This window comes from Phaseolus vulgaris, chromosome 10 (genome assembly GCF_000499845.2).
Source record: "Phaseolus vulgaris cultivar G19833 chromosome 10, P. vulgaris v2.0, whole genome shotgun sequence".
In the NCBI taxonomy this organism is placed as follows: domain Eukaryota; kingdom Viridiplantae; phylum Streptophyta; class Magnoliopsida; order Fabales; family Fabaceae; genus Phaseolus; species Phaseolus vulgaris.
Genome location: NC_023750.2, coordinates 33,482,230 through 33,505,292, shown reverse-complemented (window position 1 = coordinate 33,505,292; position 23,063 = coordinate 33,482,230). Strand labels below are relative to the sequence as shown.

At 31.9% G+C, this 23,063-nt stretch overlaps 1 protein-coding gene across 1 annotated transcript; it reads left to right on the top strand.

The window, feature by feature from the left end:
- Positions 1-3,263: 3,263 nt before the first annotated feature.
- On the top strand, positions 3,264-12,093 carry LOC137818774 (polygalacturonate 4-alpha-galacturonosyltransferase-like). Its single transcript, XM_068622381.1, has 11 exons — positions 3,264-3,714; positions 3,804-3,962; positions 8,618-8,652; positions 8,755-8,814; positions 8,915-9,037; positions 9,152-9,212; positions 9,290-9,336; positions 9,821-10,155; positions 10,254-10,611; positions 10,781-11,368; positions 11,480-12,093. The coding sequence occupies exons 2-11, from the start codon at positions 3,830-3,832 to the stop codon at positions 11,753-11,755; spliced, it is 2,016 nt and encodes a 671-aa protein (XP_068478482.1). The 5' UTR covers positions 3,264-3,714; positions 3,804-3,829; the 3' UTR covers positions 11,756-12,093.
- The last annotated feature ends 10,970 nt before the right edge of the window (positions 12,094-23,063 follow it).

Here is a 23,063-nt window from a genome sequence, read left to right as displayed (position 1 = left end):
CATGTGCCACTTGTTGCGTTGGGCAACGGAACTAGCTGCGTATACGCCAATTCTTCCACCATTATCAAATTAAAGACATCAAGAACTTGTTGTGAAATATTGGTGGAAGAAAATCAAGAAATCATTGCTGTAACTGTGTGTTCAAACGACGTGTTAATTCGTATTGGCTAAGAAAGCTACATTGTCATATTCAATGTTTGGTAAATGTTATAGTTGTAATTTTTTTATTAGATATTCTTTTATCCGTATTGAAAATTTTATATTAATTAAAATATTTTTAACAAAATAAAAATATTTCAAAGTATATAAATGAAGGTAAAGATAAAAATATTTCAAAGTATATAAATGAATGTAATTTGAGTAAACTTAAAATCTACTGTTTGTATGTCTGTAATAAAGTCTGTTCAAATGAGAATTTGTGGATGTGTTATCAACTATGAACAAAAACAATAAGTATATAAATAAATGTAAAATATATTTTATATTTGTTTTATAAAGTTGAATTAAATTTAAAATTCATATCTTAATAATCAACTTTCTTAATTCTTAAGTTTTTCTTTTCAATTGAATGGTAGTGATATGAATTTTACAAAGGTCAGGTTTGGTTCAATTTTTTTTAACTTAAAAAATAGAATTTATTCTTTGTCCCACCTATTGGGTTTGGGATGAGAGAGGAGCAAAGTAAAATACTTACTTTTTAAAAGTTATTCAGGTTAACTTTTTTTCCCTTTCTTAGAACTACTTCCCCTCTTTTTTATATATAAAATATAAGCAATGTTGTAATTTTAGAAAAAAAAATCCTAACGTGAATGGCATCATTCCCCCAAGCAAAATATGTATTAAGATAGGTAGTAAAACCAATTTAAAAAGTAGAACATCTACATAGTCACTGAAAGTGTGTCAACAATTGATTAAATATATATATTTATATTAAATACTGACCAGAAAAATACACCATTCAATTATGGAGAAACTCAAAACCTCTAAACATTAAAAACAATAACTTGTTTCTTTATAACTAATTGATATAAGGCACACGATTTTGTTGGATGAAATTATGGAAAGTAAAATAGTGAGGAAGAAGACGAGGGTCTTTTAGCCATGTTAGATATGTTAGTTGTCTTTTTTCCATTACTTTCTAAAAAAATAGTAATCCCTCATAATCATCCTCTCATTTCTCACCAAATATAAAAACAAGCAATTATAATTTGTGTCATTCTTTCCATTGCTAAAGTAAATACCCCAAGTCATAAAGGTGAATCTATTTAATTTTGGTTGGTGTCATAGTTTCATTCTAGCTATAAATGTAGTCACTAAATGTTTTAATTTCAATTCGTTGCCCCTTTTCATTTCTAGATAATAATGGTAGAACTTTAAGGAGATAAGTTATATTGAAAAGAAATAAGGTTGGTTCTTGAAGAGAATATTGCTTAAATTTTGAAATGTTTTTGCAATTATCACAAGACATTAATGAGTAAATCTCAAAAAGGATTTTAAAAAGGTTTTTCTAAACAATTTGTAAAAGACTAGTTGTGTAATAGATAAATCAAATAAATACTTTATATACTAGTTCACTTTAATACTATGTTATATTCTGTCTTTACCTATAAAATACTAATTAATAAATAATTACAAGTTTTTTTTATAATTATTTATAGTTTGTAAGGAGTACACAAAGTTACTTTTGGTTATCACATTTATTTTTTTATAAGATGAAAAAAAATCGAGTATTTTTTTCACAAATCCACTTTTAACTTTCTCAAGTATGTCAAAGTTGTACTAAAAGTTAATTATGATAAATAAACCTTGTCATTCATCAAATTACTTTAGTTGTTCTTATATTGTAAACCCCATTTTAAGTTTTGAGCAAAAAAAACTAATCTATTGAATCAAACTTTTTATAAAAATACGTGACTTAGACATTGATGATTTGTAAGATGATTCTAATAGTTTAAAGTTAAATTTGTGTCTTGTTACGGAACTTTGTTTAGAGTCTCACAAGTTATATATGACACAAGACTTAATAAAGTTTGAGTTTCTTATAAAGGCGGTTTTATAACTTATCTCAATAAACATACTTAAAGCATATATTTTGGTTTATTCTTGTATAAAATATTTTTATTCATACATTATGAAGAAATCTTTTATCATTTGAAAATGATAACAGTTTCTTAACCTTAAACACTATCTATCAAAAGTATTTTGAAAGTTTGCCTAATGTATTTTACTAACATTTTCAAATTTTGGCAAAATTTATAAGTAATACATATATGATCTAAGAAATAATAATAATGTATAACAGACCTACCTTTTTTTTATAAGAAGTTAATTATAAATAAAATAATACTTTTATAATACTATATAAGATTGCATTTATGGAATGATTAAGGGAAAACCATATATATGTATACTGATTTTCAATTTAATATAGTGTATTGAAAATTGAAATTTATAAACTTCAAATTTACAAGTATATACTAAAAGTTTTTGTGATTAACAACATTATAAAATAATTACTTAAATGTAAGCAGTAACATTTAGGGAAAAAATTAAGAAGAAAATACGTAATGTTGAGATGTTTGATAAGAAAGAAAGGAAACAAGTTAACTTCCTTTGTTTCCATATTGAACAAAATACTTTTTAAAAACTTACTTATCAAATTAATAGTTTTAGACCTTTTTCAGTTTCTTATTACTTTGAATCTGATAATTTTATATCTTTAACTCTAAATTATATTTTAATATTTTTATTTTGCCAATAATTAAAAAATAATATAAAAAATTGATCACACATCTAAACATAAGTTATATATAAAAAAATATTCATGTATCATAACTTTTAGTTATAACTTAATTTTCAAATTCAAAATATTGATTTATCACAAATTTTAATTATATAAAATAAATATTTATTACACATACTAAAATACCAGTTTCTAACTATTATTACAAAAAGCAATAAAAGTTCAATTTTTTTAAAAGAAAAAAAATACTGTGACATATAAAAACCCTTGCTTGTTATAAGTAAAGAGTAACGATAGAAAGAACAATCTATTATTATTTTATTTATACTAAATTTTATTAAGAAAATATAATATTTTATTATTAAAAGGATTGTAAAGTAGAAGTTAGTGAAAAAAATACTATAAGAAATAAAAAAAATTCTAAAAAAATTTCAAATTTGTGTTTTAAAACGTCACAACTCTTCCACCTTGTCAAAAACAAAAACCTGAAGAAGCTAACAAATATAAGTCATTTTTTTTTCTTCTTCTTCGTCTCTCTTGCGAACAACGACGTCGTTTTGACCGTAGGCGCCGTTATCGACCGCGAACCTCCAACTACGAAGATTAGAAAATAGTAGTATAAATATCATTGAAAATGGACCCGCAAAGAAAACGCCAGAGAAAGCGATAGAAAGCGCGAGAAAAGAAAAACAGTAAGAAAAGAAAGAAAAAGAAAATGCCAAACACCATAAGAGAGAGAAAGTTACCGTCACCGTTCTCTCTCTCTCTTACTTTCTATCACACACGGAATTAACGCATTGATTTTCTCTCTCTCTCTCTCACACTCACTCTCCCACACATTGGTGTTAGTGTCGGTTCACAACTTTGATTCACGCGCACAGTGCCGTCGCCGCAACTTCTCTCTCTCGTGATGGATTTCGAGTAGCATTGCGCTGTGAACCCTCGCGAGCTCACTCTCCAACCAGATCGAAGTTCGATTTCTCTCTCTCTCTCTCTCACTCTGTTTCTCTCTCTCAATGTTGCTTTCTAACTGTTTCTCACTTCGCTCTTTGCTTTGCAGGTTCGGTTTCGCTCTTCCGATCTGCAATGACGCCGAGGCGAGGGTTTTCCTTCGCCAAGAGCAGAGGCAAGGGCTCCTGCTTCCCCGTTCTCGGTTTCGTTCTCCTCTGCGTTTTTGCGCCGGTGGTTTTCTTCCTCGCACGGGGACTCTACGCTGCGGGTTAGTTCGGTTGCTGTTTTTTTTTTCTCTGTTGATTGTTGTTTAGTGCGTTTGAAGATCTATGTAGTGAGTATGTTGGTTAGTTTAGTGTTTGTGAACGGTTTTGGTTTGTTTTTGGTTTAATTAGGAAGTGAATTGTTTGCCGTAGTTGTAAGTTAGAGTGATTAGTTGGAAGGGGCAAGTGTGAGAGGGAGAGGGCTTTGTGAGAGTGAGTATATGCTTGGATAAGCGTCTGTGGCGCAGAAAACCATGTTAAATTTGTGAAGATCGTAGAAGCTACAACCGGTGGGTTTAACTGCTTCACCAGAGATGCTGTGAATGGAATTGGTTGGACACGCGTTTGGATAGGATTTCTGAAAGTGTAGTGTGCGGTTGGAGTGATAAGTAGGAAGGGCGAGGTCAAAGAGAGGGATTTGTGAGAGTGAGCTTGTGTTTGGATGCTTGTCTGTAACGCAGAAAATTAAGTTAAATTGGTGAATAGTGTAGAAAAGCTACAACGGTTAATATTTTGTTTAGATTCAGAAAATTACGCCAAACATGCAATTAAATGCTTAACCAGACATGCTGTGAATGGAATTGGTTGGATACACTTTTTGAAAGGGATTTCTGCAAGTGTAACATGTAGTTTGGCACACGTCTGTAATGCAGAAAACAACACTAGATTTAAAATATGGAAGCTACATACAACTGTTGCCTTTTTTTCCCAGATGCAGAAAACCGTCCCAAACTTGCAATTAAATGCTTAAACTGACATGCTTTGAATGGAATTAGTTGAACGTGTGTTTCGATGGGACTTCTGAAAGTGTAGTGTGGTTGGACGTGCGTCTGTAATACAGAAAACCATGCTAAATATGTTCAAAATATGGAAGATACAACTGATAGGTTTTGTCTAGGTACATAAAACCACACCAAACATGCTGTTAAAAGCTTAACGGACATGGTGTGTATGGAATTGGTTGGACATATGTTTGAATAGGTTTTCCGCAGGACACAACGCTGAAAACACACTAAATTTGTTAAAAATATGGAAGCTACAATGGGTAGTTTTTGTCTAGGTGAAGAAAACCACGCTAAGCATGCAATTACATGCTTAGCCAGACATGCTGGGAATGAAATTGGTTGGACATGCTGCACGCTTGAATGGGATTTTTGAGAGTATAGCATGTGGTTGGACATGCAACTTTTTAAGGTAAAAAACCCGGCATAATTTGTTAATATGGAATCTACAAATAATATTTTATGTCTTGATGCAAAATACCATGCAAAACAGACAATTAACTGCATAAGCATAACACAGTGAAGGGGGTTGTTTGTTTTAGATGGATTCTAGGGTGGGAAACACTCAAGTCTCCCACTGTGGCAGAAAAGTTACCACCTTCAGGGGTGTGGCTTTTTGGATGGAGGGCTGGGATTTTTTTATTTTCGTTTTTCTCTTTTTTTCTTGTTATCCCTGGCAATTTTTTCTCACTTCATATAAGTAATTGAAGTTGCGTGTCCACGATATGTTTCAGAACTGGCTTGGAAGGTAAGATTTACACCCATATATATTATAATTTGACCATATCTCTAGTTGTCAACACATCCCCTCATGCTAAGGACTGGATATCTCAAGCATGGGACTAGGGGTGAACCCGTAGGTAATATGATAGGCCTAACAAACTTGACTAGGATAGATTCTAAATGATTCTAATATCATCTTATGAAAGTGGAATTTAAGATTAATTCAACTTTACTAAACCGGCTTCGTAAAGTGAGCTATGCACCTACTTAGAATAGGTAAGTAAGTAGTATTGGAAACTTCTATATGAGCTAGTTGCTCACTAGCATTAATTTCTTGTACCATTTGGTGTTCTTGATGTAATTTTCTTCTATAAATAACAAAGATCAGCTGAGATATAATAATTTCTTAAGTTTTTTTATTATATTTTCAGTCTTAAGTGCACCCATATATTATTTTTTTTATCATATTTCTAATTGATGTGGGATCTCCAATACAACTCCAGCAACAACCATCACCATGATGAGTCCCCACTGCAACCACCACCAGTATCCAAAACAGAAACCACCACTGAAGACCAAAACCATCACAGGGAAATCGTGAATGGTTGGGGTCAGTTGTAGGTGAGGGGTAGAGGGACAATTGGGAATAAGAGAAAAAAAGAAAAAAGAAAAGGAAAAAAGTGGAAAAGCAGAAAAAATTGTGACCATTCATTAAAAATAAATACTATATCTTAGGGTGAGATTTTATTTCCCATGGTGGGCGGTATGGGTGGTTTCACCCCATAGCCTTTACCTTGTTTTTAATTCATTGCTGTGGTGGACATTGAGATGATGGAAAGGTTGCTGTTTTTGTTGCTTTTGAATTGCTAGATTTTTGCCTCATGGTGGTGGATAGGTGCTTTTCAGTGTTTTCACTGTGGTTGAAAGGTTCTTTGAAGTTTGTCTTGTTCTTGTCCTTCCCCTTTATTCCAAAATTCCTTTATTTTGAGATTGTGCATATTCAGGTTAGGGACTGTGGTGACAGTTGACATGATGGTCATTGAGTTTTTTAGTTGTGATCCATGATAGTGTGAATACAAGGGCATGCCCCACACTAAACTGAGATGCTTAAATTCTTTTCAGTAAATGTTATGTTAAGATTACTTTATGAGATTGCAGAGTTCTGTGATCCCCAGATGGGAAACCGTGCAAAGAGGGGTAATGTACTGGTTTCAGTTTGGTAGGGGTGCATGCTTAGTGTTGGCTTTAGTACTGATACTTTTATTTGGTTTGATTTGATGTTATATTCAGAATCACTAGTGAAATGAAAATAAAGTCAAGTATTTTGTGGAAATTTGTGGTGAATTTTCCTTCCTACTACACAATGCACATTCTTTAGAGATATCTCTCAGGGAAGGATTTGTGGAAAAAAACAATCAGAGGAAGTGGTTGTTGTGTTTAAGAATATCTCTTGACCATTTTGGACCCCAACTTCCATGCTTGCATACAACTCATTAATGCTTTGTTTGTTTATGGTCAGTCACTGTAGATGAAGAATGAAAGGCAAGGATTTTTTTTGCTTGTTTGTATCCACTTATTACAGTGGATTTGTGAGCGTAGAAATGCACTGAAACATGTTTTCTTATCTTCACATGTGCCCAAAGATTTCCGAAGAAAGCCAAATAGACTATCACAATTAACCATATTACCCTTAAATTTTTTTAAAGCAACTCACGTAAAAAAATAAGACTATATAATATTTAAAAAATAACATATTAAATATTAAATATTTTTTTAAAAAAAAATATTTAATAATATTAATAATAATTAATTATAGTAATAAAACTATAATGGTAAAATAATAATAATAAATATAATTATTTATAATAAAAGATAATTTATATAATAATAGTATTAATTATAAAAAATAAATATAGAAACAATAGTATTATTTAATATAGAAATAATTTTAAATAAATTTTTATAATTTAAATATTTGGATATTATTTATTTTTATTAAAATGCATTTTTAACAATTTTTTATAATTAGATAATTTATATTTTTTAAAATGAAATATTTGACTAATGATATTTTAAAATAGAGTTTATACATAAATAAGTTTTTTTTTTTAATTAATTATACTATTACATTTTTATTAATTAAAAAAATAATTAATTATATTTATTATATAAAATTGCATTTTAAACAATTTTTATAATTTTTAATATTATAGTTTAATTTATAATGAAAATTTTATGTTCCAACAATAATAAGTAGTTCATATTTTTTTTCAAAAATAATTGTTCAACGGTAAAATAATTTATAAAATTTTAATTAACTCAAATCTAAACAAGAAATACTTCATATTTTATTATTCAAATATTTTTAAAAATAAGATAAATTTGTAAACTTACCTTTTAAACATTATAAAAAAATTTAAAAATTCTACTACCACCATCACATGACTCATAGATTTCAATAAATATTCCTCACAAATTCACTCTACATACCTTAATCCAAGCAACCTTACTTTCTTCACACTTTCCTCTCAAATCACTTCAAATCCACTCCCTCAAATTCTCTCCTTAATACAAACATACCATATGTCTACACTTCTGCTTGCATTACACTTGTGTGAAATTCAAACAGTGGTAGAGTCCAATGCGCAACTGCCTGTGTCAATAAAAAACAAATTGGGCCTTTGAAACCCCAGTACAAGGAGCACAACTCCCGATGAGTGTCTCCGAGTCTCTCTTGAGGACAAGCTAAAAAAATGAAAAATATCAGATGGGTTGTCAAAAACAATCCAACCAAATAACTCACTTATATTAGTTACTTGGTCTGCACTCCTCAAAGTGGGCATGTGGGAAATTCAACACCCTGAAAATTTTGTAATTTCAACAATTCATAGATATATGGATATTTTGTGATGTTTAATCTTTATTAATTTGTCTTCTCCTTTCTTACACCTTTGAAAAAGTTGTCATGTATGATATTATCTTTATATCTTCATTGATTGTCTGTGGATAACAGAAGTCACTTTTAGTAGTATGCTTCTTGTTGCCTGATTGAATTTAATATATAGAAAGAGATTTAAGTTCTTATTAACATGATTTCTCTAAATGGAAATAATCATCGGTTCAAGTTAGTCTAATACTTTTAGTGGATTGTGCAGATCAAGATCATATTTCAGATGTTCCACGTAAACAGGTAGCCCATTTATGTATTATTGTTATATGGTTATATAACAATTACTTATAAAGCTTCTAGGTTTCTCTCGTCTGCCTTTAAATAAATGGTTGACTGCTACAGGTTAGCAAATGGAGAGAATGGCAGGCATTGCAGGATCTCAAATCACTTTTTTCAGAAGAGGCAAGCAAATACTTATAAAGTTTGGGCTATTCTTCCATGTTCATCACTTTTATTTCATGTAAGAGTATTTGTTAGTTTTCTAATAAATATTATCTTTTAGGTTCTTAATGTTATTGTATCCAGCACAAATGATTTGGGACCTTTCAGTCTTGACAATTTCAGAAAGAATTTGTCTGCTTCATGGAGAGTTGTTGGATTAGAAAATTCAAACAGTGGACATGAGGTTTGGAAGAACGATGTGCTTCTGCCTGGAACTTTTAATCCTAATTGTTGTTTTTAAAAATAGAAGGCATTTTTGCTGTGTAGATGCTAAATATGTGTTTCTTTTTTGTTACAGCTAAACCAACCAACACATGTTAGACAAGAAAAGCCAAAGGGGAAGGATGAAAGATCTTCAGGTGGTATCATAGTCTATATTATTTAGCATGCTCTCTTTTTCTACTTTACTTTCTAATTTTCTTTTTGCATAGTGCAGATGGTCTTCCTCTGTGGACTGATAGTCCTGCACATGAAACCCGAAGGGTGAGCATCATTCTTTGATATTTGTCTTCTATCTCACTAGTACTTTGTTGGTTGGGGTAAACAATAGGTTAGTGTTAGTTTGCACAGTGGATATGTACTCTGCCTTATTTTCCCTTTTATTTTATTTTGGCGAGAGAAAAGTAATTTTTCTATCTTGAATGGCTTAAAATTTGCTTACCAAAAGATGTCATTTTATTCAGATCATATTGAGACATTGAATTTATAATTTAGTACTCACTTACATTAGAAATATTATTGTACAATATGTACATTTATTCTATCGTTTTGTACATTTACTCAATAAACTAATTTACCCAAGGCTGGTGCTACCCCAACTTTTCCCATTGATGAAAAAGTTGGAGTACCACTTTTTGTAGAAAAGATGTAGAAACTTGCCCTAGATTGTTTGGGCATGTATGGAAAGAACCTATTCAGGCCATAATTAAATACATTTTTTCATGTTCTTTATAAATTTTGTATGCAGCATTTAATAGAGAAAAGGAGGGAAAAGCGTGCTGCTGAGTTGGTAAAAAAGGATAATGAAGTAACTGTAAAACTTGAAAATGCAGCTATTGAACGCTCAAAATCTGTTGAATCAGCCGTTCTGGGTAAATACAGCATTTGGAGGAAAGAAATTGAGAATGAAAATGGTGATTCTACTGTTCGGTTGATGCGAGACCAGATCATTATGGCTAAGGTATATTTAAGCATAGCAAAGATGAAGAACCAGGTCGAACTGTATCAAGAACTAATTTTCCGGCTCAAAGAGACTCAACGTGCTTTGGGTGATACACTTTCTGATTCGGATCTACATCACAGGTTTGAAGCCTTGCATAATTTTATAGGAGTACATTTATTAGGACTTTAATTCCTTTGAATTTTCTGACTTAACTAGTTGAGTGTCTAATTATCTCTAGTGCACATGGGAAAATAAAGGCTATGGGTCAAATTTTGTCAAAAGCGAGAGAGCTATTGTATGACTGCAAATTGGTCACTGGAAAACTAAGAGCAATGCTACAGACAGCTGATGATCAAGTTAGGAGTTTGAAGAAACAGAGCACATTTCTCAGTCAGTTGGCTGCTAAGACCATACCAAATGGAATCCATTGCTTATCCATGCGCCTAACCATAGATTACTACCTCCTTCCTCCTGAAAAGAGAAAGTTCCCTGGGAGTGAGAATTTGGAGAATCCCAGTCTTCATCACTATGCACTGTTTTCAGACAATGTCTTGGCTGCATCTGTTGTTGTCAACTCAACTATTACAAATGCAAAGGTGACTTGGACCTTCTTTTAACAATACCTCTATTTGCGTGCAAGTGCATTGTTTCCTTTATTATAGATTGCAAATAATTGTGCCTTGACATTAGGACTGACATGAAGTGTATCTATGATATATATCCAACCCTCATTGTCTTTATGCTTATTATCTTGGAACATTGCAGGATCCTTCAAAGCATGTTTTTCACCTTGTTACTGATAAACTAAATTTTGGTGCCATGAACATGTGGTTTCTGTCGAACCCTCCTGGAAAAGCGACAATCCATGTTGAAAATGTTGATGAGTTTAAGTGGTTGAACTCGTCCTACTGCCCAGTCTTGAAACAGCTTGAATCTTCTACAATGAAAGAGTATTATTTCAAGGCAGGCCATCCAAACACACTTTCCTTCGGTGCTTCCAATCTTAAGTATAGGAATCCAAAATATCTCTCAATGCTCAACCATCTGAGATTCTATCTTCCTCAGGTTTATCCAAAGTTGGATAAAATCCTATTTCTTGATGATGACATTGTTGTTCAGAAGGATTTGACAGGATTATGGGCTGTGGATCTTAATGGGAAAGTAAATGGTGCTGTTGAAACGTGTGGTCAGAGCTTTCACCGATTTGACAAGTACCTTAACTTTTCAAATCCGCATATTGCAAGAAATTTTGATCCAAATGCCTGTGGTTGGGCATACGGGATGAACATATTTGATCTGAAGGAGTGGAAAAAGAAGGACATCACCGGTATATATCACAAGTGGCAGAATATGGTAATAAGTAGTTGAATGAAACATTTGTTTTACATTAATTGTCTATTCTCACACAAATAGAATATCGATACAGATTTTTCACTGACTTTCGTTTTTTCTGTCTGATTCTAGAATGAAGACAGGGTGCTGTGGAAGCTAGGGACATTACCTCCAGGGCTAATGACGTTCTATGGTTTGACACATCCGCTAGATAAATCATGGCATGTACTTGGTTTGGGTTATAATCCAAGTGTGGATCGATCAGAGATTGATAATGCAGCAGTTGTACACTACAACGGTAATATGAAGCCATGGTTGGAAATTGCCATGACAAAGTATCGCTCTTACTGGATCAAATATGCGAAGTACGGTCATCCCTATCTTCGGACCTGTAAGCTAAATGAATAACCCTTGATGGATAATTTGGTCCCAAATACAGAGAACAATTCTCTCTATTTTCTCCACCCTTCCCTACTTTCTCTCTCCTTTCTGGCTTGCCTATTTCAACTGCTAGAATGATGATAACCATGGGTAAAAGAGGGTCACCGCTTGTTATATATTTCTCCCCATCATCCATTTTTTGCTTTCAATTCATTTAATTTGTTCACTACACCACCACTCACCCATTTGAACACAAGGTACATAAGTACTGCACCTTGTCTACCCACAAAAACTCCTCATTGTACCATACTCTGATAACCAGACACAACTAGAAATCAAATATCATATTTCTGTATTCTTTGAAAGTTAATTTCTTCAGTTTTCAGGCTTTATTTCCATGTGTTGATCAATTCTCAAATCATGGACTTTTCAATACTATTTCTATGGTTATTCCTAATTCCCCTTTTACATTATTTGGGAAGCTTCCACTGCTCAAGTTTGGCAGTTTGTTGATTTTTAGTAGAGTATATAATAGTTTTCTCTTGCATGTATATATTTATTTTCAATAGAAACTAAATATACTTTTAATAGGATTTCTTTAGTCAAAGTAATATTTTTATGCATTTCAAGTACGTCATGGTTATAAATGTTTTTATGAATGTAAACACTCAATTGTCCCATCTAATTTATGCATATTATTTATTTTTGTCCAATAGTAAATTAGTAATTCTGAATTTAAGCTAATTCAGGACTTGAACCCAACGCAAAAAATGCATAAAAGGTAAGCAAAATTAAAACATTGCTGTCTACAAAGTCAATGACCCAATTTTTCATTTTTCATTTTTTTTAAAAAAACATAATAAAAATAGAAAAAATGGTGAGTCCTGTACCCTGGGTTCTTCCTGCATTGATCAAAATGCCCCATCTAATTCTGGAAAACATTTTAGAACGTATTATACACGTTTTGGATGAAATCTTATTCCAGAAAATTTTTCTGAAAAATGTTTTTCGGAATACACTTATAAATTTTGGAAAAGGGTGTCTTGGAAGATTTCTGAAAAACTAGTATGGAAGTTATTTAAAAGAGGAGTAAAATGGTATTTTTGGATATTGATGGGGTGCAGGAAGAATTTTGTCGGGTGCATGAAGAAAGAGCCAAATGGTGATCCACGTAGAAGAGCCCTATTCCCCGTTCCTCGGTGTAGGCCTATAAGTAGAGAGAGACGATCTCTAGGGCAAAGGCATTAAAGATGAAACTGAGTAAGAAAAAATATTGATAACAGGAACACAAAATGTTAGAAAAGCAAAATAAATGGGTTAATGCTTTTTAATTCATACTGTGATTGCTCCATGGGTTTTTTATCTTCTTCTACATCTCAACTCATGAATGTAATATGATGCATTGACCAGAATTCAAACATGCAACCAAAACTTCTCATAAATAATTATTAAAAAAACTAAATTATATCTTTATAAATGATGTTCTTTGTCACACCATTTTTAACACTTTCGAAATTATATCTTTAGAAAAACTATAGTGGTAAATAAAACTTGACTTATCTATTTATAAAAAGAACAAGATTCATGGAATTTGAGTCCTCTTTTGCTAATAAAATATTCAAGTGATTGACCCGTTTTAAAAAATTTCATTTATAATAATAACCAATTATGCGATATGGGTGTTTTGATATTGATATGTTTTGTCCAAATCCCATTGTGCTTGAATTGACAACTTTTTATCTCATTCAATTTTGGTCTCTAACTTTATATCTCTCTTTTTTTGCTTTGCAACTCAATATCAAACAAGAATCGTCTGTCCCCCGCTATCTCGTAGACTGAACCACTCAAATATGCCATTAAAATGTTTTTGTATGCCTTAATCGCAATTACACTATGCTCTTCAATCTTAAGTAAAGTTATTTCTATATATACCTAACAGTTAACATCCAAAAATTGCAATAAAACTATTCATGTTCTTTTCAAAGTTTCAAAAACTCCTATGTTTTTATTAATACATAAAAGTTATTATTGTAAAATTAATTTTGTGGGAAGTATACATTATCATAGATATTGTTGGTAAGTTTTTTTTTTCTTCAAGAAAGTAGTGTATCTTTTTTATAAAAATAGGTAAGTCATACACATGTGAATGACTTTAGAGTGAAAGTCATACATGGTTTATACATTTCACTGTAAAATAATATAATTGAACTTGTGTACAACTAATACAATTTCAGTTGTGTTGTTTTACATTAAAGTTAATTTCATTTTTAATCAAATTCATTAGAGTATTATATGCGTAATAAAATTCATAAAGTTGATAAAGTTGTAGTGGTGGGTACGATTTTTACGTGTGAAGTATTTTTAGAAAAATCATAACATAAAATATTTATATTTATCCTAAATTATCCGGATGACATACAACTTACCCATCTTCATAATTTTTTCTTATCAATTTTGTGAAGAAAAAAAAAAATTGCACCATTTCGTGTAAAAACCGTTGTTGGTATGGTTTATCCATTGATATCTGTAATATGTATAATAAAGATTTTCATCAAATATAATAATCTATTGTATGGAGAAAACTTTAATTCTAACTGAAAAATAGCACGAAGTATAATATTTAAGTTATGTTATTTAATCAATTAGAGACTTTCATTTTTGTCAAGGTTAGATGCAGGGATTTATTTTTTAAGAAACTAAATTAGATCTTTTAGAATATCATTAGGTAAATTCTTTCTGCACCATATCAATTTTAACCTACACCATATCAATTTTTTAAATTTCCAAAACTACCCTTAATCCAAATTAAAAAATCTAAAATAATAATTATAATTGAGAAATAAAAAAATACATGCTGAAAAAAAAATTCTGAACACAAAACTAAAAATACATTCTTAATAAAAAATTTCAGAATTCAAAAATATGTTCCGAAAATTGAAATTCAAAATATTTCAGATAAAACTTTCAAAAATAATTTTTCCATTTTTGTGTAAGGTTATTTTCGTCATTTAAGAGGGGTATTTTTGTCATTTTATAGAGCCGATTGGGTGATATGGTGGAGGGAGAAATTGCCATATCATTAATTGCGTTTCATATTCAAGTTGGTATCAATAAAGCATAAAAAATAAGAGCTCAAAATAGTACATTAACTTAAAACCTAAAGAAAATATATTTATGAATATTTTTCTCCATGTATTACTCTTTTCGTCAATTTCTACTTAATATTACACTAATATTCATACTTTACTTCCTAATAATTTTTTTTTGGTATGAAAATCACAAATCCCACTTGCATCTATTTTTTAAAATATTTTATTTTCAATTTTTTTAATTCCCTCTACTCAATTTGAAGGCTTTATATATTTTTCTTAAATTGAAATGTTATTATATAATTATATAATACATGATTTTTTTTTAATTTATAATTTTTCGACAATCAGATGATAGTTTCATTTGACAAACAACCAATATCAATATGTCAAAAGAATTTCTCACCCAAGAGATTGTGTCTAATGGAGAGCCTCAAATGCAATCTTAACTTTGAAAAATGAAATGTCTGAAATACTTTTCAAAACTCGTTTTTTGAAAATCTCTTCTTCTAATAGTTACGGTTAAATACATGTAATATAAGAAGATAAGAGATAATAAAGATTTACATTGTTTTTTTTTTATATATTGGTTCTTATGTTAACAAAGACTACATTAATCAACAAAATGAATTTTATTAAGCAAACTACAACAACAAGATACAAATGAGTATTATTTGAACCTCAACCACTCCTTGTTTAAACGATATATTATTTGGAATGCAATCACTCCCAACCAAACACAAAGTATTATTTGAAATACAACCAATGTTGGCTAAGGCTGAATATTCTTTAAAACACATTCGTTCAGGGTTAAAACCAAGTATTATTTGAAACGCAACCACTTCTGACTAAACACAAAAGGAACACAACCACTTTTGGCTAAGACTGAGTATTATTTAGAACACAACTACTCATGACTAAGAATGAATATTATTTAGAATATAGTTATTATTGGCTAAGATTGAGTATTATTCAAAATGTAACCACTATTGCCTAAGATCGAATATTATTTGGAATGCAACCACTCGTGGCTAAGATCAAGTATTATTTAAAACACAACCACTCTTAGCTAAGACGTTGAGTTTACAAAGAATGTGATCTAAAAGATCACAAGTTCACTCACTAAAAGAGAGGTTACGTCTTATGACAAATACAAGATTGTTTCACTATTTTAGGTTGTTCTTGAACATAAACAATGTTCTTTCTCATAACTATAAGGCTTAAAAGCTTAAGATCTTGTGCATATTCTTGTAACAAGACTTTCGCCATCGTCAACCTTCGTTCTTTAAAGAGATCTTCTATATATGGAGTTTGAGACAAGAACAATCATTGCACATCTTTTGTAGTCGTTGTAGGCGATAAAAAAGTCTTCTTCATTTTGTGTCTACCTCGCATTCAAGGTTGGAAGCATTAAATGCAAGATGTGCATCTTTAAATGTGATTCTCCTTTTCAAACAACATCTCAAAAGCTGACAAGGCTTATGCTTTGGTTAGAGAACTTTTTCCAAAATGGACAAAAGCATGAGACCATACAAGACAGATAACCTTTTCAAAGGTGACTTTAGCTCATGAAGAATGATTGATGGTGTGAAACAACTTTAGTGCATCTTCCAAGAGATCTTTGAAGTAGATGTTTTGCTCCGAGATCTTCTTGTTAATGTAAGATAAAGACTTCCTCTGCAAACACATAATAAGCACAAAGAATATTTCATTAGCTTTAAAACTATGTTCATATAATCTAATTAAAGTTTCCACTTATGAGACGAAACAAATAGAACACATGTATTGTTTGCGTATGACAAGATGAAACACTTGTGTATATCATGATACGATGTTAGGAAAAAGCTTGTATCTATTAGACGAAACACTTTCATGATTTATACTTTGTTGTTTAAGTACTTAATAAAATCAAACAAAAGGTGATATCTTAAAATGATGTGATATATCCCTCAAAATATATTAAAAACTAATATTATAGGCTAAATTTATATTAAATTAAAATTTATTATTAGAACCTATATTTAATAAATAAATATATTATGAGGATAACTTTATGGATCTATATTAATAATAAGATACATTATATATGCTAAGAAGTAATTTTTTTGATATAAACATTATTTTATTTTCAATATATTAAATAAAATTATAATACATAATTCAATTAATTTGAATTCATAATATTACGCTAAACTAGGTAGAAGGTATTTGCTCTTTGTAATAATCTTATCTTATTCGAACATGACTCTAAAAAGAAAATTACTTATCAACCTATACTAATAAAACATTTAATATTTTTTTATAAATAATATCATTAAAGTATTAATATATGTCAAATATTAATCATAGATTGCAATCTTGAAGAGGCGAAGAAAAACTTTAATTATAATTAGCCTTCTTGCAATTATTAGTTTCATAGTATATCTAAAAGATTGAAACTTGTAAATATACCTTAAAGTCTCATTGAACAGCTAAAATTCCTTCAGAAAATCAATATGATTTTATCAGATGGTGCATTTGTCAGTGACTAGTTTAATAACAATTTTCTTAAAAAATATATCAAACAAGTCTTCAAATTGCTAAATTATTATTTTACCATAACTAATATTCACCACTAACATATTGGTAGTTCGAATCAGGTATTTAAAATAGTTAAGAGAAGAAATCTGATTAAAAATGACTAAATAATGTTGTTAAAAGTTAACTATAAACAAAATTAAGAAATACTTCACAACTCATACTTTTCAAACAATTCGGGATATTTTGACATAGTATAAAAAAAATTAATCTCTTAAAATATTGAAATTTATTTTTAAGACTATTTTGATATAAATAAATATTATTTTTTGACAACTCCCAAAAAAAAAGTAGTTCCTCTTGACAACCATGACATGACATCCAATAATTTTGTTTTTATAAAATTTTAAAATTTTGAAATATATAGAAAAGGTATTAGGAAAATATAAAGGACACCAAGTTTAAGTCTAAGAAATTTTTAACATGCAGAAATTTTGTACAATAATTACGTATCACATTGAGAAATCGTCAAGCACAGGAGAAAACAAATGAAAAAGAAGAAAATATGTAAATAGGTTGTCAAATTATATCAAAACCTCTCATTTATTTTTATTAAAATGTCACTAAATATTTATTAAATAACTAATAATCGTGTCAACTCATCAATTATCAAATATGTTGAAGCAGTAAAAGTATTTGTGAAAGGGTTAACCTTGTAATTACACATTAAAAAAAATATGTGAAAGGAGAAAAAAAAAGTGGGATGATACGGCATTTGAAAACGTAAGAGGTACGAAAAGCAATATTGAATAAAAAAGAAAAAGAAAAAAAAGTACAATGATTGTTTGGGAGTAGGAAGAGGCACATGCATTCTTAATTCATCCAAAAGAGTTCAATGATTTTGTCCTGCTACTCACAAAATATCAACAAAAAAATTAATTATTTTATTATTATTATCATCATCGTCATAAAAAATACATTACACTTTATTTTTTAATTATGTTAATAGTAAAAGATGAACAAAACGCACTTATGCAGTTATTTTAAACTTCTCATCTTCATTTTCTCATTTCATTTATGTTATGATTTAAAAATATTATTGAGAATAAAAAATAAAAACAATTTAAAAATATTATTTATAGATTATGTCTTTATCTCATGAGTTCGTAACAAATAGGGCAACTTTGCTTTGTTTTGCTTTCGTCAATCAATCATTATCATTCATCATCTCAACGTCAACGTTTACACTTTGTGCCCGTACCACACATCATACCAATTATTGTTTTCCAAATTATTTTCACAAAAATCATTTAAATATTTATAAAATTATTGTTTTCGTAATTATAGTTTAATGTTAAATGATAAGCCAAAATTATGACGCAAAAACATTTAAATAATGATAAATAATAATTTGTTTCTTTAAGAATTATTTGTTAGATATTTTATAATATAATAGATGTAAATTTTATTTTATAAGTTGGTTTTATAAGATTGAGCGATTCAAAATCATTGTCAATATGATATCAGAGTTAGTTAATGAAAGTTTATTGATCTTATAAAGTCACTTGTAGACTACTAATTATATAATCTCATACATAAGCCGAAAGCCTAACGTGAAAAAGATATATATATATCAACTAGAGCATTTCATAATATATAAGTACATGCAAATTTCACCTGATAAACAGATTTTATAAAGTTTTATTAAACTTAAAATTTACTCTTAATATTATTAATTAAAATACTAACTTATTCAAAGATAAAAAATAATTTAAATTAACGATCACAAAAACTCTTACAAGACATTAACGGGTCTATATTCTTAAAATGGACTTTGGATGCAAACCTTCTTATCTTAACTGTTAAAATGTATAATCAATTTTGATTAATTGAACTAAATATTTTAAATATACAACCACTTAATGTGGTGATACTAAAATATTGTTTTCGTAGAACACATATATTAAAGGAATCTCTTGGAAAAAGATGGATAATTATTACCGGACAAAATCATTATTAGACTTAATTACAGGAATATAATCACTATTAATGAGTCTATAATTAGACTTAATTACAGATGTTTGTTAGAAAAAGAATCTGTACGGTTCTAATGCTATGGTTATATATATATATATATATATATATATATATATATATCATTGCTATAGATGAAAGACAGATTGAATAAAACAGAAAATATTCTTTCATGGTATCAGAGCACAAAACTCTGATACCCGACAAACACAAAGCAAAAGCAACGGTACACAACCATGGCAGATGCACCAGAAAAGAATAATGCCAACAAAACAGAGCACGAAGGAGGAGGTGCTAAGAAGACCTACTCGCCATATGATCTCAACGCGAGTGACAATCCCGGAAACATAATCACGCAAGTCCAATTGCGCGGAGAAAATTACGACGAATGGGCAAGAGCAGTAAAGATCTCGCTTCGTGCCCGGAGAAAATGGGGTTTCATTGATGGAACACATATCCAACCAGAGGATGAGGCACCCGACCTTGATTGGTGGACCGTGCAGTCCATGATTGTCTCTTGGATTCTAAACACCATTGAACCAAGCTTACGATCCACAGTAGCATATGCTGACACTGCACATAACTTGTGGGAAGACATTAAAGAAAGATTCTCGGTCGTGAATGGACCTAGAATTCAACAACTAAGGTCGGACTTGTCAAGATGCAAGCAGGAAGGAATGGTGGTGGCAACTTACTTTGGAAAATTGAAGGTCCTTTGGGATGAGCTTGCTAACAGTGACAAAATTCCATCTTGTACGTGTGGTGGATGCAAGTGTGGGATTGGTGCTCAGTTGGAAAAACGAAGGGAGGAGGAGAAGGTTCATCAACTCCTTATGGGGTTGGATGACGCAAGCTACGGGACAGTAAGATCAAACATTCTGGCCTCAGACCCATTATCGTCTCTGAATCGCGTATATTCTATGTTGGTACAAGAAGAAAGAGTGAGAATGATGGCCAAATCAACGGAAGAAAGGGGATTGGTCGTGGGTCTCGCGATGCAGGCCAACTACAAAGAAAAAGGGCGTGGAGATATGGTAGAAAAATTAATGACGTGCAGTCATTGCGGTAAAAATGGTCACGACATGAAGGGATGCTTCCAATTGATCGGATATCCCGAATGATGGGGTGACAGACCAAAAAGTGAAGGCAAATGGAACGGCAGGGGACGCCAAGGGATGCGAAACAAAGGTAACCCGACACGTGCAAATGTGGCACACGCTAGTGGAAGCAACAGTCAAGCCAACAATGACGACAAGAAACTTGAGATGGCAGGTCTGACCAATGAACAATGGAAGGTACTGGTTGATATGATCAGTAAACAAAAATCAAATGAATCAGAGAAAATGACTGGTAAGAGCATTTGGGATTTGTGGATTATTGACAGTGGGGCATCAAACCATATGACCGGGTCACTGGAAAATTTGAGTGAAAAGGAAACTATACAAGGGTGCCCCGTAGGGTTACCCGATGGTGAACGTGTTCTAGCTTGCGAACAGGGAACAGTGACTCTTGAAGAAGGACTTGAATTGAAAAATGTCCTTTATGTTCCCAAATTAAAATGCAATTTACTTTCAGTACCTCAATTGACGGATGAAGAAAATTGTGTTGTAACATTCACTGATAAATTGTGTATTATACTGGACCGCACTTCGAGGACGCTGATTGGAGCAGGTGAACGGAAAGATGGGCTTTATTGGTATCGTGGGGTACGGAAGACTCAAGCATGTCATGTCAAGATGGAAAATCAACTAGCACTTTGGCACCAAAGATTAGGACATCCGTCATTTAAGATTGTGCAAATGCTTCCTGATATAAGTGGGAAATGTACTCGTGATGAGTTGAATAAAGTTTGTGAAGTTTGTGAAAAATCGAAACAAACGAGAGATAAGTTTTTCTTAAGTGCGCATCAAGCTTTGAATATTTTTGATTTAATTCATTGTGACTTATGGGGTCCTTATAAAACTCCTTCATCCTGTGGTGCTTCATATTTTTTGACAATTGTGGATGATTGTTCACGGGCAGTTTGGATCTATTTGTTAAAAGAAAAAACAGATTTGTTAAAAGAAAAAACAGAGGTATCAGTGACTTTGAAAATTTTTTTCACACTCATTGAGAGGCAATACAACAAATGTGTTAAAATGGTTCGCTCTGACAATGGAACCGAATTCATGTGTCTAAAACAATATTTCATTCAACAAGGTATCCTTCACCAAACTTCCTGTGTCGGGATCCCGCAACAAAATGGACGCGTCGAACGCAAGCATCGGCATATTCTGAATGTTGCTCGGTCATTACGGTTTCAAGGCAATCTTCCCATTAAATTTTTGGGGGAATGCGTTTTGAATGCAGGCTACTTAATCAATCTCACACCATCCTCAATTCTAAAAGGAAAAACCCCTTATGAAGTGATCCATGGATGTGTACCCAGTTACGCGCACTTACGAGTATTTGGTTCATTATGTTATGCTCATAATCAAAATAGACAGCGGGATAAATTTGATAGTCGTAGCCGAAAATGTGTGTTTGTCGGGTATCCATATGGCCAAAAAGGATGGAAATTATTTGATTTGGAAACAGAAACTTTCTTTGTCTCTCGTGATGTACATTTTTTCGAAAATAAATTTCCATATTTTGAAGCCAAAAAGATGGACACTGCACCACCATTGCAAAACCCAATTATTGCCAACTCTTTAGAAACTGGAACGGACCCACATTTTCTTCATGAAGTTGCCTCCTCAAACCTAGATGAATGCATCGTCAACCAACCCATTGCATCTCCCATCCCAGCCAAGGAGGATGCTACCCTCACAGATGACTTCGACCACACTATCAACGACTCTGATCCGTGTATAGAAGCCTCGACGCTACCCGCGGATCCACCGCCGCGTCCGACGGAGACGGCGCCGTCGGTTTCTTCACCACCGCTGACGGCCGCGGTTCCCCTTGGGCGAGGGCATCGCGCGAAGCTGCCTTCCGTACGGTTACGCGATTTTGTCGCAGCCACCACGATACCGTCAAGCCCCTCTGTTCCGTCACCTCCTTCAACAGAATCCTCAGGTGTTTCGTATCCTATACATGATTTTGTGAATTGTGATTCCTTTTCTAAACATCATCAAAGTTTTCTTGCCTCTTTACACACCGAGCAGGAACCCCTGTTCTTTTCTCAAGCGGTCCGAGAACCCCGGTGGCGTGATGCTATGGCACAGGAGATTCATGCTCTCGAACTCAATGACACCTGGAAACTCACCGCTCTCCCTCCTAGAAAGAAGGCACTTGGGTGTAAATGGATCTACAAAATCAAATACAACTCGGATGGAACAATTGAAAGATTCAAGGCTCGATTGGTAATTCTTGGCAATCATCAAGTGGAGGGTTTGGATTACAACGAGAAGTTTTCTCCTGTCGTAAAGACGGTAACCATTCGCACAACTCTAGCAGTAGCAGCCGCAAAAGATTGGGAGCTTCATCAGATGGACGTTCACAATGCGTTTCTCCATGGTGATCTTGATGATGAGGTTTATATGAGACTTCCTCCTGGCTTCCAAGAATCTCAACCAGGGGCAGTGTGCAAGCTTCAAAAGTCTCTATATGGCCTCCGACAGGCCCCTAGGTGTTGGTTTGCTAAACTATCTTCTTCTCTCACTCGTTACGGCTTCCAACAATCCCCGAAGGATCATTCCCTGTTTACTCTCAAT

Coding starts and splice junctions, on each gene's coding strand:
- LOC137818774 (XM_068622381.1), top strand. CDS start 3,830: ATGACGCCGAGGCGAGGGTTTTCCTTCGCCAAGAGCAGAGGCAAGGGC. Junction 3,963..8,617: donor ACGGGGACTCTACGCTGCGG/GTTAGTTCGGTT, acceptor TGGATTGTGCAG/ATCAAGATCATATTTCAGAT. Junction 11,369..11,479: donor ATCACAAGTGGCAGAATATG/GTAATAAGTAGT, acceptor GTCTGATTCTAG/AATGAAGACAGGGTGCTGTG.